At 40.9% G+C, this 14012-nt stretch overlaps 1 protein-coding gene across 2 annotated transcripts in view; it reads right to left on the bottom strand.

Moving 5' to 3' along the window:
* The window catches only part of SLC25A26 (solute carrier family 25 member 26), an 80697-nt gene that overhangs the window by 21473 nt on the left and 45212 nt on the right, over nucleotides 1-14012 (bottom strand). For both annotated transcript variants that reach the window (XM_008499630.2, XM_030458197.1), the window contains one exon: nucleotides 3561-3605. In XM_008499630.2, the coding sequence (XP_008497852.1) occupies nucleotides 3561-3605 (45 nt within the window). The remainder of the gene's footprint in view (nucleotides 1-3560; nucleotides 3606-14012) is intronic.

Below are 14012 nucleotides of genomic sequence, written 5' to 3'. Positions count from 1 at the left end.
AAATTGAGGCTTTTTTTTCCTCAGATCTAAAAGAGAAAAAATATAGATTAAGATGCAACATGAAACAAATGATAAGTGCTGTTGGTTGCTACTCATATATGATAATTAGAAGGGGTGAATATAACTCCTGAACAGAGAAGAATAGCAGATTAATAGAGAAGGGATGAACTTCACAGTGCTGTAGTCATCTGAATGGAGACTGCACACCCCTGGCAGCAGGGCAGAAGCACAAGAGATGCACCAGACTCCCTGCAACCCACAATATTTTCATGCCAAATATGCAGCTCTGTAATTTGAAATTCCCACGATGAAGAACACACATATAGTGTTTCCAAAGCAAGTTCCAGAGGCACCCTGGAAATTCCAGGGCAGCATACAAGGGAACTGTATCTTATGTTATTCCAAAACTTGAACTAATATGGAAGGCAATGTGCTCAGCTGGCATTTGGGAATAACACCACATCTATGTTTTGCTGCCTTTCTTCATGGCCAGCAGGGTTTCAGATGGGAAGCATTAGCTCCACCCAGAAGAATCTAAATCTGGTCAAACTGTCACAGTGTGACATATCTCACGGAGATAAGCCATGGTGCTTCTCTGAGGGCTGCTGTAGTAGAGAGTGAATGAGATTTGAAATGCCCCTTCTTTTCCTGAGCTCTTGAGAATTCAATTTTTTTTTAGCTGTAAGGCTTGGGATAAAAAGACAGAAGTGCTACACTAATGTACCCCAGCAGAGAATTACAATGGCTGTCCTCAAATCTGATACAGCACAGTTTCCTTCTCTCCTTTGGTTTTTATCAATAATCTGTGCCTAAATCAAAATAAGGAAAAACGAGGAACTGGGATGGGAAGGGACATTAAGCATACATGATAGCAGTAAATGCTACAACCAAAAAAAAGCGTTTTATGTTTTTTTAAATGGAAATCACCATCATTTCTTTACTGCTGTTTCTCAATTCATTGTGATCTACAAAAGGAGTCTATTCAGTTTCTAAATTGTGTGTTCACCTGAGTAACTGGAATCAAAGATTGGATTGGAAACAATATTTATTCCATATTCCTATGGTACTATGCCCCCTTTGTCAGCACCCACGGAACATGTCATCTTACAGTTTAATAATCCATACAATGCTCTCTCTTCTTCTTCTAACTTGGTTTAATTCATGATACACAAATTTACTGTCTTACAGGACAGCTGGTGTACATTCACAGGCAGAAGAAAACTGTGCCTGTAAACTATGTGGCTGAAGCCAGATGGAAGCATAAGGAGTAATCATAGCAGCTTGGAACAAAGCAGATAAATGGGATGGAGAAACACCTGATTTGCTGCCTAAGACAAGCCCTTATTAGGCTTCTTTAAGCTTAACACCCTGCTGCAGGCTGCAGCCAGCATGTATTTGAAGGAAAAAGAAACTTTTTTCTTCTTCCATGTGCCTCATTAACTGCCCTTTGCAATGGAAAGGTATTTTTCCTCATTTTTCTGGTGATTAGCTTCTTCAGGGAATTACAGGAGTGTATCATCATATGTAACTTTGTACTAATGGTTCTTCAAATGACACAGCCACAGCACTTCCTCTGATCTCCTCCACAAGATGATCCACACACAACTGCTCCCACCTTTACTTTTCTCAAGTAATCCCATTAGCACAGCACAGAAGAGCCCCTCAGGTTCAGTAAATTCTTCTGTATTCAGGCTACATGCCACTGGTCTCCTGTCCTTTGTGTTCCAACCTCTTCTTAATTACAGTTTCTTCATGCACCCATGAGAAGCTCTAGCTTGAATCATATTTATTGATGCTACTGGCCACGTTCAGCCTGTTGATGGGACCACAATGTTTTTTCTCCTTTGTTGTACTTGTCAGGGCAAATTTTTTAAGAGCTTCATTCAGATAAACAAAACCTATTCTGCTTTTACTGCCTGGCTTTGATGTGACAAACCTTGAGCTCTCTCCATGTGCTGAGCCAATGTGACTGGAGCATGCAAGGCTGATTTTTGCCATTTTCTACTCTTGGTTCCACAGTCAGAAGAACATACTGCAACTGGTTTGTGGAGCAAATTAATCCAGTTTTGTTTTTTTTCAGACCTGCACTGACCTCTTAAGATTAAACGTGATGTTTCATCCCTAGTGACTCACTCCTGTAGCAAGCTAAATTCAAATGTCTTCTTTAAAGCCTGTAATCTAAACAATAAATTTTATTGTCACAGCTACATGGACATTAGTTAAAACAACTTTACATTCTGAAAACAGCTCCATGATGTTGCTGTTTTATGTGGTTTTGGCAAGAACCCTGCACTTCTTCTCTTCAAGCACTGCCACCTCTTGCTCCCAACCATGGCTGCTGCACTAACAATCTGCAGCTCAGACCAGAACTGCTGCCCAGGAGCTTACAAAAAGCCATTCCTAGACACTGGCAGGGAAACAGATTCCTAAAAAGGCAGCCAAAGTTACCCTGTGCACTGGGACAATACCCAGATACCAGATCAGGCTGAGTTCATGAAGTACCTACAGATTCTTCTGTGAAACACAGCTCAGTTCTGTGAAAGCTCTTGATCCTCATCCTTCATCTCTTGATCTTATGCTTCCCCTGCCCATGGACTTCCCTCTCCTCCCTGAAGCCTCCATATTGAAACATTCACACTGTGGGTCCAAGCCCTGACCACACAGTGAGAGGACAAGATATTGTCCAAACAGACAAGAACAAAGGAGAACCTGAGTCCTTCTGCTTCTATGGAGGAAGCAGCAAGTGGCAAGGAAGATCCATCACTGGTTTCCATCCTTCCAGTACCTCTGGGTACCAGTTTGGGTCTTGGTGCCAAGTTTTCTCAGAAAACTCAGAAGTAGAAAGCTCCTCTCTAAACAGCTCTTCTCTTACAAATACTGTATTTTGCTACAACGCTTGCATTGATCTGTAATAATTTTTTATGTTTCCAAGCCAGGATTTCAAAGCAAATGAAAAATCCTGATTTTCCTTCATCTTTTGCAGTGAGTTAAAGGAAAACACAGAGGGACAGAGAAATTATATGACTTTGAATCCAACTCTTTGCTCAAAAATCTAGACCCTGACTTCATCCTTGATAAAAAAGCAACCAACTGGTGGGAGAACACATAATTCTGAAGACTGTACAACTGAAATATCATCCAACTGACACCTTCTTTACATGACCTTTGAAACAGAGTACATGCAGCCAATCCAACTGCCTTGCCAGTGATGCATTCAGAGTTTTCATGTCTACAAACCCAGGCTCAACCAACTGCCAATCACCTTGACCAGTGAAATAATAAAAAAAAAAACAACCTACAACACAAGATGGTTCCCACCCTAAAATCAGTAAAAATAGCTAGGGTAGCAGATAAGATTTCTGCCATGCTGGGGAGTCAAATTTGGCTCTGATCTGCCACATATCAGCCACCAGATGTTTCCTGTTATTTTTCATGCACAGGTAAGGTTAGTACAGACTTACTGATGCTTGGGTGTATCCATAATTGTGATAATCAAGTTAGATAAGTTACCATGGAAAGCCTTTGCAAAATATATATTTCTATCATTAAAGAGGACTTACCTTTAAGGACTCCCACAGGGGAAATTGTACCAGAGAGAAAGGAATCTGGAGAGGTGGGAAAAGAAAACAAAATAAAACAAGATCATAATGTTACAAAAGCAAATTAGGTTGGCATGTTCCTCAACTGGCTAAATTAGGAACAGTTATTGTTCACTCAGAAAACTGCAGCTTATTACATTTACAAATCTTTAAGGACACTTTATGTATGGTGCCATTAAATGATTGGTTTCACTAAAGCAGTTTTACTTTGTTTATCACATTCCCTGCTGAGAGGTTAATGTATTGTTACCAGGGTGGCCTAGAAGAGCAATAACCAGTATGATCTAGTGCAGGGACACTCTTGGTTTGACATTCAGCCAAGAAAGCCACGAGGATGGTTTAAGAAACACGTTCCTAGGGCCAGGACCACAGCTTGGCAAAGAAATACTTTTGGCAATACAGACTCTCCCAAATGCTGAGCTGAAAACAGTTGTGCTCCAACCAGAGCTTTGCAGTTTGGGCATCAGCTGAAGAAGGAAACTTTTCTAAACATCTCCCAGAGAGCTCACACCAACAAGCTCCCTAGAAAATTACAAGCAGGTTATCAAGTGCTGCCACAATCCAGCCAGCACCCAAGGGAGATCCTTGGTGGTTCTCATCACCTGTATCCAGAGGTTCTGCTGTGCAGCAGCAGCCTGTATCTCTACCTAGGCTCATCCCAGCTCCACGTGTCCCCAGCAGTGCCTCTGCATTTCCAGTTCCTTTAGAAATTTTGGCCTGATAAATGCCTCATGACCAACTCTTTTAACACACGGTGAAAAAAACAAACATCTGCCTCTTGTAAAGCTCTCTCAGCTGTGCAGGACTAACACATGTAGTCAGTCAGTCCATAGTTTCTTCTTCCTCCAGTCTCTCCACTAAGTTCTTCCAGTTCTTTCTCCTCCACCAGCACTCTGACAAGCCCAGACAAATACCCACCTCTGGTACCACCCCTGCCTTTGCCAAGTCCAGCCCAGGTATCTATCTCAAAGCATCCTGGAGGAAAGAGACCCTGGAAAACACCAGCCTGTGCCAGAACTGCCCTACAGCTTCTATCTGCAAGTCTGCTTTGCCCCTTCCTAAATGCTCTGCAGGTATCTCCTCCACTTTGACTGTCTGCTCCAGTTTCAGATCTTCTTCTGATTATCTATTTTCTTCTCCTCCTTCTCCCTTCCCCAGGCATGTTGGGTTCTCTTCCTCCTTACTTAGGCTGCTGTTGTAGTGTGTGAATCCTACACTTACTTTCTGTCATGAAAAGTAAAATATGCTTGAAATGGATAACAGACAAATCTTTACTCTTTGTGATGTAAGTAATGTCAGGATAAAAACATTTACTACAGAGATATGAAATGTTTATTAAATCCAAATGCAAGCTACACAAAGGAATCTGAAGTAGTACATCCATTCAACATCACAGGAGTTAAGGAGTATTGACTGCTTCACTGTGTTGCAACTAATGATTAATGAATGAGTCTGTTAAGTTAATCTGCCCGACAAAACTAAGCTTGACAGACACCTGCCACAGAAAATTTGTTATCTATTCAGGCAGGAAATGGCAGTGAGAAGAAATCAATGTCAGTGCTGTACACTGAGCTGACAAACTGAAATCTCTGAGGAAGTTTGTCATCTTGAACAATGAGCAATATCCCTGGTGGCACCTCAGAGCCCCACAGTAAAGGTCAGACACGGCTCTTGTTTATCAGGGCCTGGAAACTGTAGTGTAGCGATTAAATTTTGGTTTTAATACCAGATGAACAAGTCCACCTCTTTGCCAGTAATGTTTGCTAATATGAGAATATACATATATATCCACATGCTGCTGCATCGTTGTCTAATTGGAGTTAAATAGCATCATTTCTTTGCAATGTAAAATGAAAAGCAAGACAGTCTTCTTTTATCTAGGCCAAAAAACAGGGAGGGGGGGAAAAAGAAACAATACCCACTACATTTGCTTCAAATTTGTTAAAAGAGAGAAAAGGAAACACTCTTTATCCAGCTGTACACCAAACAAAACAAGCTTTCAAATTCGGTCTCCAAGTTTTGCTTTTTTTACACTCGCAATGAGTGGTAAAATTATGCAGCTGTTAATAAGACAACAAGGGAAGCTTTTGACATAAACCCCTTTTTATCTCCTAGCTAGAAGCATTTCAATCAACAAGGAAATTTGTTCACGGCTGCTGTTTGATTTTCAGCATTAGTGGTGTTTGCTTTCCAGATCCCACTCCCTGGGGACCAGAACTGGACGGGGATTATAGGGTTTCACTTCTCCCTCTGTGCCTCACGAGATGCTACCAAAAGTCCTGGGAAGATTTCAGATGTCTGTCAGTGGGATCTGCACAGCCACAGGGCTCCCCCCTCTTCAAGACACCCACAGGATAAGGGCATAGACATTTATAAGTCAAAATTCAATAGAATTTGAAAACTTGGAACTAATAAAACCAAGCAGAGCAGCACCTTTGCCTGCATTAAGGAGATCCTAATGAGATGTCCTCCATTTCTTGCAGTTGTCCATTGGAGCCTGATTGAAAATATCTGACTTCAAAACAGAACCCACACAAGCAATTTCATGGGTGCTGGAATGAAAGGGATTCTGGCTTCCTGTGGATTTGGTTTTTGTCAGCAGATTCTCTGAAGCCAAATCATTTCCAAGCTGGGTTGGATGATCTTCCCAAAACAGGGACCTCCATCACATTTCCCCTCAACATTTACTCCACAGCCCCTGTCGAAAAGTTCAGTTCCTATTGCAAGCCTTCCCTCATACTCTTTACTCTCCTTCACACACATATTTTCAAGAAACTTACTTGAACTTATAGGAAGTCTTTACAGCCTCTGCCTTTCAATATTTCCATGGCCAAGATGTTCAAGGGCTTCACAGGCTGCTATGTGCTCCTGTGGGCATACACCCTGTTTGCATAAGCCTTGTTTCCCTAAGAGACCAGACTAAACAGCCCACACCCAAAAGCAGGATTAATATATGCAAAAAAGAAATATCTCTGCAATGGTAAATCATCCAACAATGAAAAAGCCTTCAGATGGCTTATTGCCCTTTACTCTACCACGACAGACATCACAAAATCTTGCAGTCTGGGGACACTTCTTAATTTGAACATTTCCAGCATTTTATTCCTTTTCATATTTTGCCTTTTAAAAGAAAAGCTCTTCAGCAATGAACAGAATCACACCCTGCCAGGCAGCAATATTTATGCCTGAAATAGGCTGAGGCAACAATAAAAATGTGGTCTGCACATGTGCTGGCACTTTCTGCCAGCAAATATGAAACCCTGGTGAGCTCCACCAATCTCTGATTCAGGGTTATAATAAAACAGACAGAGAATACCAGTTCTGATGTCTGACCTAATGTTATATAATGGTGCTGTTTGCTCAGAGTCAGCTCTTACAAAAAAAAAAAAAAAAAAAGTTTAAAGCCCCTCAACAGCTGTAAATCATTATTTTACAGTGTTTAATAGGTTAGTGAAATTCTCATTTACTCTGGTCCCTGTAGTCCCTACCACCTGATGCCTAATTTCATGTCATGAACACTGCAGATTTCTATTTCTACAGATCTATTTGATCACCCTGGGCACAGAAGGATTTTTAAAGATTATTAAAAAAAAGTTGCTTCTTGAAACAGTTGCACCTCGCAGCCAGAGCAACAAATACACCTATTTCCACTTCTAAAAGAAGTATTAACCTGCAAGTACTCCAGATTGATAGCAGAGCAAAAGTTTTCCCATCAAATACTGGTTAATTAAATAGAAGAAATTTATGGAAGACCACAATGATACTCTTTATAACAGCAACACAACATTTTAAAGTAACTCAAAATTTACCAGTTCAGTACCTGATGTTAAATTACAAACTGACAGGGAACCCAGCTGCCAAGGAGCAAGCAAAACTTGCTGAAGGAGTGGTAAAGAGGGGGGGAGGAGGAGAACCAAAAGAAAAAAAAAAAAGAAGGAAAAAAAAAAAAACAAAAAACCTCATCATCCTCTTCAGAACTGGGATTCCCTTCCAAATATGAGAATTCTTTCACACAAAGAGGAAACAGATGTCCCTGGCTGGAATTTGCATGTGGCTTTATTCTTTTCTAGGATACAATAAAACTACTCTTCATCTCATCCTCCGAGCTAGAAATTAAGCAGTGGCATGTCATGCACAGTCCAGCTGTGCTTTCTACCTCCAACCTTTATTACCAATATATTTAAAAAGAAGAAAAGAGACAGAAAGAAAAGGAGACACAAGAACAGCATAAGAAATGAAAAACTGTGGTATGTGTTCTCAAAACAATATAAAACCTACAGATGTTCTTACTAATCTGTGGCACATGTTTGTTTATTCAGGTTTTCTCTGTCTCCAGTTCAGGGTCTTTGCTCTCCAGAAGAGCTATGTGTTTTTACAAATGTTAGAGTAAATATTGAAGGAGAGATTGGCATAAACAGCCAGGGGAAGAAGAAACAGGCTCACCTTGTAAGAGCTTTCTCAAACATCTCTGAAACTGTAACTCCAGCCCAGAAATTGCTCTCACCCTGTTCTTTACATTAACACCCTGTTAGCAGGAGAAAAGCCAACAGTTATGAAAAGGATTCTGATAGTACTAAAATCCCAAAGGCCAGTGGCAAGAACATCTGTCACCTTCAAGGAGAATGTCCTGCAGTCATCACAGGGCACTTCTCAAACTTGCACCCACCCTGTCACTCGTGTGCACTTTGACAGGGTTCACAGAGATGCTGTCACCACTGAAAGCTGCATTTAGGAGTGGCTGAGCTGCAGGTGCCAAACTGTGCCTCCTCCATTGTAATTACAAAGAAAAGTCTAATAATGCACTTCTGAGTATCAAAAAATACACTGTTTTCTAAGGGTAAATAAACCACAAATTCCAGGAGAACAATCTTCCCTAAATCCCTTTTTACAATCCTCTTTTTTTGTTGTGGTATTTTTTTGTTTTGTTTTTTTTAATTTATTTTGTTATTTTTGTTTTCTTGTTGTTGTTTTGTTTTATAAACTTCCTTATAAAAGTTGGTTCTTTCCAGATAGATTCATGTTACAGTAGAATAAAACAATCCTGCCCATCCACTGGTTTTAGCAAAAAACAATTTCATGAATACAGTAAATCTGATTCAGTATCTTGTCCTCCTAAAATTCTTCACACTCTTATCCAATACATCTGGATTATGTAAACTGATGTTCCAGCTATAAAATATACTTTCCCCATGATGGGATTTGAAAAGACAGCACGAAATGTGGTAAAACTCTCCCCTGCTCATAAAAATAGACATTATTGTGAAGCCCTGTAGCTTCCCACAGTTCTGAGCAAAGGTGTAGAGGAGCTCAGCACAGCCACCACTGATGGCGTGCCCCAAAGCTGACAAAGTAGACTCATTTTCCAGCAACACTTGAGTTTATACTGCCTCCCAGATCCTCCTTGATAAATTGCCAGCTCCACAAGGAACCTCATGAAGGTAATTTGTAATCTGAACATTAATGAAAGGCTGTCAAAGCCATCCGCTGTGTTCTGCAGCTCTGAGAAATGAAAGGTGGGAGCACGGTGAAAGAATGGGTAAGTTTATGTGTTAAAGAAAGGATGGAAGGTTTTGCTAATAAACACTGCTGCAATTAGAAGCAAAACTTTTCAGGCAAGCATGCCAATGCTGGTATAGCAGTGACCAGAGACCATTCCACAACAGACAAATCACAGTCCACGTACAGCACCTTCCCATTAGACTGCACAAAGCCAGAAAGGTGGGACCACCGTGGGCATAACTTTCAATTTGTATTTGCAAAAGACAACTTTTCACAACTCTTCAGTGCTGAATGTGTGGTTTTGAAGCACTGCTGGGGGCAAAGACACAGTATTAGCAGTGGCAAAAACACTGGTCTCAACAGCATCAAGAGTATAATGAAAAAAAAAGTTTCAGCCACCTACTGTAGTCAGCAATTCCCTCATTTTCCAGTGAATAACATGAACCCTGTGAGAGAGGAAACTGCAAGCTACAGATGGAAAAAAATAAAAATTCTTGAATTATAATTTTTATTCTTATTCAAGCATTCACTAACTCTCAAATATCAGGATCTTCCTTCCTCTGTTTCCCCAGCTCTAAAATAAAAGTTATTTCCACTTGTCACCTGGTGTATGGGAATGTTTGAAAGCAAATTGCTTTCTGAGACAAAACATCATGTGCTCCACAGGGCTGCTTCATTTGGTTACAAGAGATTCTCAGAGATGCCCTCTGGATCTGTGTGGCAGAACTTGACACAGAGCAAGGCTTTCTTATAAACAGCACCGCACCCTTGTTATAGAAACAACATATAAGGGATGTTATGTAGACACAGATCAGATCCAGTTTTCCCTCCACTAGAGAAAGATTTTATTAATAAAATAAAAAATGGTTTTCCTGGAGGGGCAGTGTTGACCAGCAAAGGGGAAAGACACAGTCAGAGCCTGGGATAAGTGCGTGTTCCCAACACATGGGAAAAAGAGAAGCACTGAGGCAGATGCACAAACTCAATGCTGGCTGGATTGATTTAAAAGAGCCTGATGATCACAGAGCACCAACTTCTCACACATGTGAGACCATCATTGAGTTGTTGAAGGCTTTTTCCTCAAAGAAACAACAATAACAGGCTTCAAATCCTCTCCCCTTTTGTACCAGCCCCTTACATTGCTGGGAAGACAGAGTAACTTACAAACTGTGTAGGGTTAGCCACAGAGGTGGACCTCAAATACTAGCTGGGCTGACTGGCCACTAGTTAGCCAAATAATATCCAAATAATATCCATGCTCTCCCATTTTCTAGCAAATAAGCACTAATGGAGATGCCCATTCCTTTTTGAAAACATGTTTAAAAAAACCAGCCCTCAACAAGAAAACGAACATGCTGACACCAATTTGTCCATGCTAGGCCCAGATGAAAATCTTGTAGGATAAAAAGATGAGTTTAGCAGCTCTGAAAGAATGAAGGTATTGTTTAACAGGAAGCAGATGTATGTCAGATGGCAAACTCATTAAAGTGTCCCATCGTTAAAGGAAATGGGATAACAACGAGCCATCTGAAAAAACCTGAACTGATCAGGAAATACACAAGCCGCAGCTAATCTCCTATTTATTGGTAGGTAATGCCTTTAAGTCATGCACATGCATTGAGTTTAGGACCATGAAGGACTAATCTTTGTTCTCATGAAAAAAACAGAGGAGTAGAACCCTAGAGCATGGAGTGAAGCATTTCTGGAAAAAGTCTTCTGAGGAAAAAAACCTAACATTTGGGGAAAGCATTACATCAGGACGTGGGTGCACACATACACGCAGGGTTATGTGCTGCTGCCTGGGAAGTGCCTCAGTTTGCTGACTTTAAAGGCATTTTAATTTATATGTTACATGTGTGTAGCATTGAAAATGTAACTGTAATTCCTAAATGCCTTATGAAAGGCACCTATCAAGGGAGAGCCTCTTAATGCAAATTTTTAAACTCTAATCAAACTAAAAAAAATCATATGCAGACACTGGGCTGATGGATTCGCACTGTCACACTTGAACAATTCCTTTTCGATGAGAATGTTGGAGGGGATCCAAGGACCTAAGCAGAAGGAATAACATATGCAGCATGTTCTGTTCACAAGGCAGGTGGATCTGTGGAAAGGAGTGAGAGTACTGCTTCATCCAGCAAAATTCAAAGAAATGTGACAACAGTGCAGCTGTAATCGCACTGACATAAGCACAGGAACTCTTGCCCTCAGAGAAAGCCACAAAAAAAAAAAAAAAAAATTAACAGTCTGGGAAGAAACATGTGCTTTTCTCTTCCTGGATTCATCTCAACCTATAGCAGTTCTGTTATAAATGTCTTGTTTCTACATTATGGTAACAAATATAACACAGCAGCTCTCGCCATCAAAATCAAATACATCTCTCACCAGGAGATTTCTGAACGTCACTAAAAAAATTTCCGTGAGAAAATCCATCTCTGCCTCTGCAAATGGGGCAGATCCAAAGTTATTTGAAATCACTGGGATTTTTACACATGTGGCTTCACTAGCTTTTGGATCAGGACCCAAGCTGGAGAAAAGAGAGAGTGAGTGTTCTAGCATACAATACTTATTCAGATCCTACAGGATCCCAGGATGCACAGACTCCAGGTGAGTGCAGGCTCTAGGATGTGCTCTTTTTAACTTCTTTAGCAGGAACTGGTGCAACTTCTCTGCTTTTACAGAAGTGTACACAACAGCCCTACTACTAGTTGTATCTAAGCCCAAACCATGTACACATTAGTACAACTTAAAATCTCAAAATAGCTAATGCAAGCTAAGAAAATTATCCTGAATGTTTTACTAAATACAAACCTTTGCTGCATTGTTTGCCTTGATTATTTGGCAGGGGTATTTCTGCATATTTGCCTTTTGTGGGGAAAAACAACAAACAAACAAACAAACCAGACAAACTCCAGATCAAGTAACCAAATGTTGCTTTAAGCAAAATGTCCCACAGATACTATAAGAAAATTACTCCGTGGAGGTTACTGCAAAACTAATATTAACCAAACAACTACAATAAACCACCAAGTTGAAATTTCTTTCTTTGAAGTGCATGAGCCATACAGAGCTGTTTATATATCTCACACCATTATCTCCATCATGTGGCAGAGATAAAAAATGCAGAGTAATGTCCAATTTAGGAACTGTTGTTCATGTAAAGGTATTTTACTTATCTTACACACATATCAATACATACTTTGTTGTACACACATTCAAAATTTTGTCAGTGTCTCACGCAATGGGGCATTGCTATGCTTCCTTCTGTGACTCCCATTTGCAGCTCTACAGGAAGAGCATCCCACAGGTAAAAGAAGTTCTGGTGCTCTGGGACCCCAGTGGGTCCCAGAGAAATGGAGATGAAAGAGAAGAAACCCAGGGTGAGCAGTTTGTCTTAAATGGTAAATCTGAGAGGTGGAGTAAAAGAACTGATCCTCACTGGCTCCAAGAAGGAGTTTGCCACGTGTGATCTCTGTTGGTGTAAGCTGGGTAGGAGTTGGTTCTGCAAAGCACTGAACACATCTAATTTCCTACCTCTTTCCAGAGAAGCAGTTGAATAGGTTCTTAAGTCCTGTACTGACTACTCTGGCTATTCTGTGTGCCTGAAATTAAACTGGATTATTTTCTCTCCCTCTATCTTGTTTAATTTTTAATGGAGTTGCATTGCTTTAGCCCAACAGACCTGGTCTTACAGAAGTCACTGAGTGAAACAACTTGCCTGTGTAGGGGAACCTATTAGCTTATGACACTGATCTTTTCTAGCTTTTATGTATTAAAGCATGAACTTTCCTGAACTGCACTGCCAAAAAATTTAATCTGGTTCTACATTATAAAAAAACCTGAGCTAAAACTCATTAGAGGGAACTGAAATATTGCAACACACATTTGATCAAACCCAAATGAGCAGTTAGGCAATGCACATTCAGATACAGGAAGGATAGTTCCTTTGTTTTGTTTTTTTTTAACCTTCTATAATATTTTTCAAAGTTTAACCAATTCTGTGGACTTTTTCACTATTAAAACAGGAAGCCCCCTGGACCCTGCAGACTTCCCTGCCTGTGGAGTTGGAGAGCTACTCTGCTCCTAAGGGAGCATTTCTTGCCCCCCACCCAAAGGTAGCAGCTGTACAGTGTTGGGTGGGACACTGCAGGGCCACCTGGGACTCCCTGCCCTCCCAGGTGTGGAATTGCAGGCTCATCCCTGGCAATTGAGCCCCTGGGAAAGCCTTCTGGCTGCCTGCATCCCCCCACTTCCTGCCTGTCAGCAAGCTGGGAAAAAACTTTAGAGGAGGCTCCTGCAGAGGCAAACCCAGCGTGAAGAGAACAGGGAAGGGTTTGATTTCCAGAACCTCTTGCAAGCTTCCTCAGAGGAGTCTAACCCTGCTTGCACAATGGAATCACCACTGTAAGACCTGTGGAAATAAAAGCCATGACTCTAAAATTATTTGTTTCAATTCATTTATAGGGAAAATGCTTTCCCCATAAGCCTCTGAATTCATTTCCCTGTCTTTATGCAGCCACCACCCAGCTTGGACATGAGGAAAATGTGCCAAGCTACAAGAGCATGGAACAGGACCAAGAGGAAAAAAGGTGCTTTGGTGGGTATAAAACCAACTGGAATATCCCAGATACACACAGCCCCTCTTATTCTCTATTTACTCATCCTGCACTGCTGTTCACACAGCCCAGCTACAGGTTTGGTTTTGCTTGAGAGCCTGATGGGAACTGAACTCCAGAGGCACCACAGCAGCTAACTTGTTCTATGAAAGCCTCTACTGTTGATCAGCAAAGTAGACACAATTAAGTTTCCACTTTATCAGTATAAATCATCCCCTCCATGCTTGCAAAGCACTTAAGCACGTGCTTAACTTTCACTATTGCTGAATAGGAAGAAGATTCTGCTTTAAAAACATCA

Source organism: Calypte anna, chromosome 12, assembly GCF_003957555.1.
Source record: "Calypte anna isolate BGI_N300 chromosome 12, bCalAnn1_v1.p, whole genome shotgun sequence".
NCBI lineage: Eukaryota > Metazoa > Chordata > Aves > Apodiformes > Trochilidae > Calypte > Calypte anna.
This window is presented reverse-complemented; position numbering and strand designations above follow the sequence as displayed.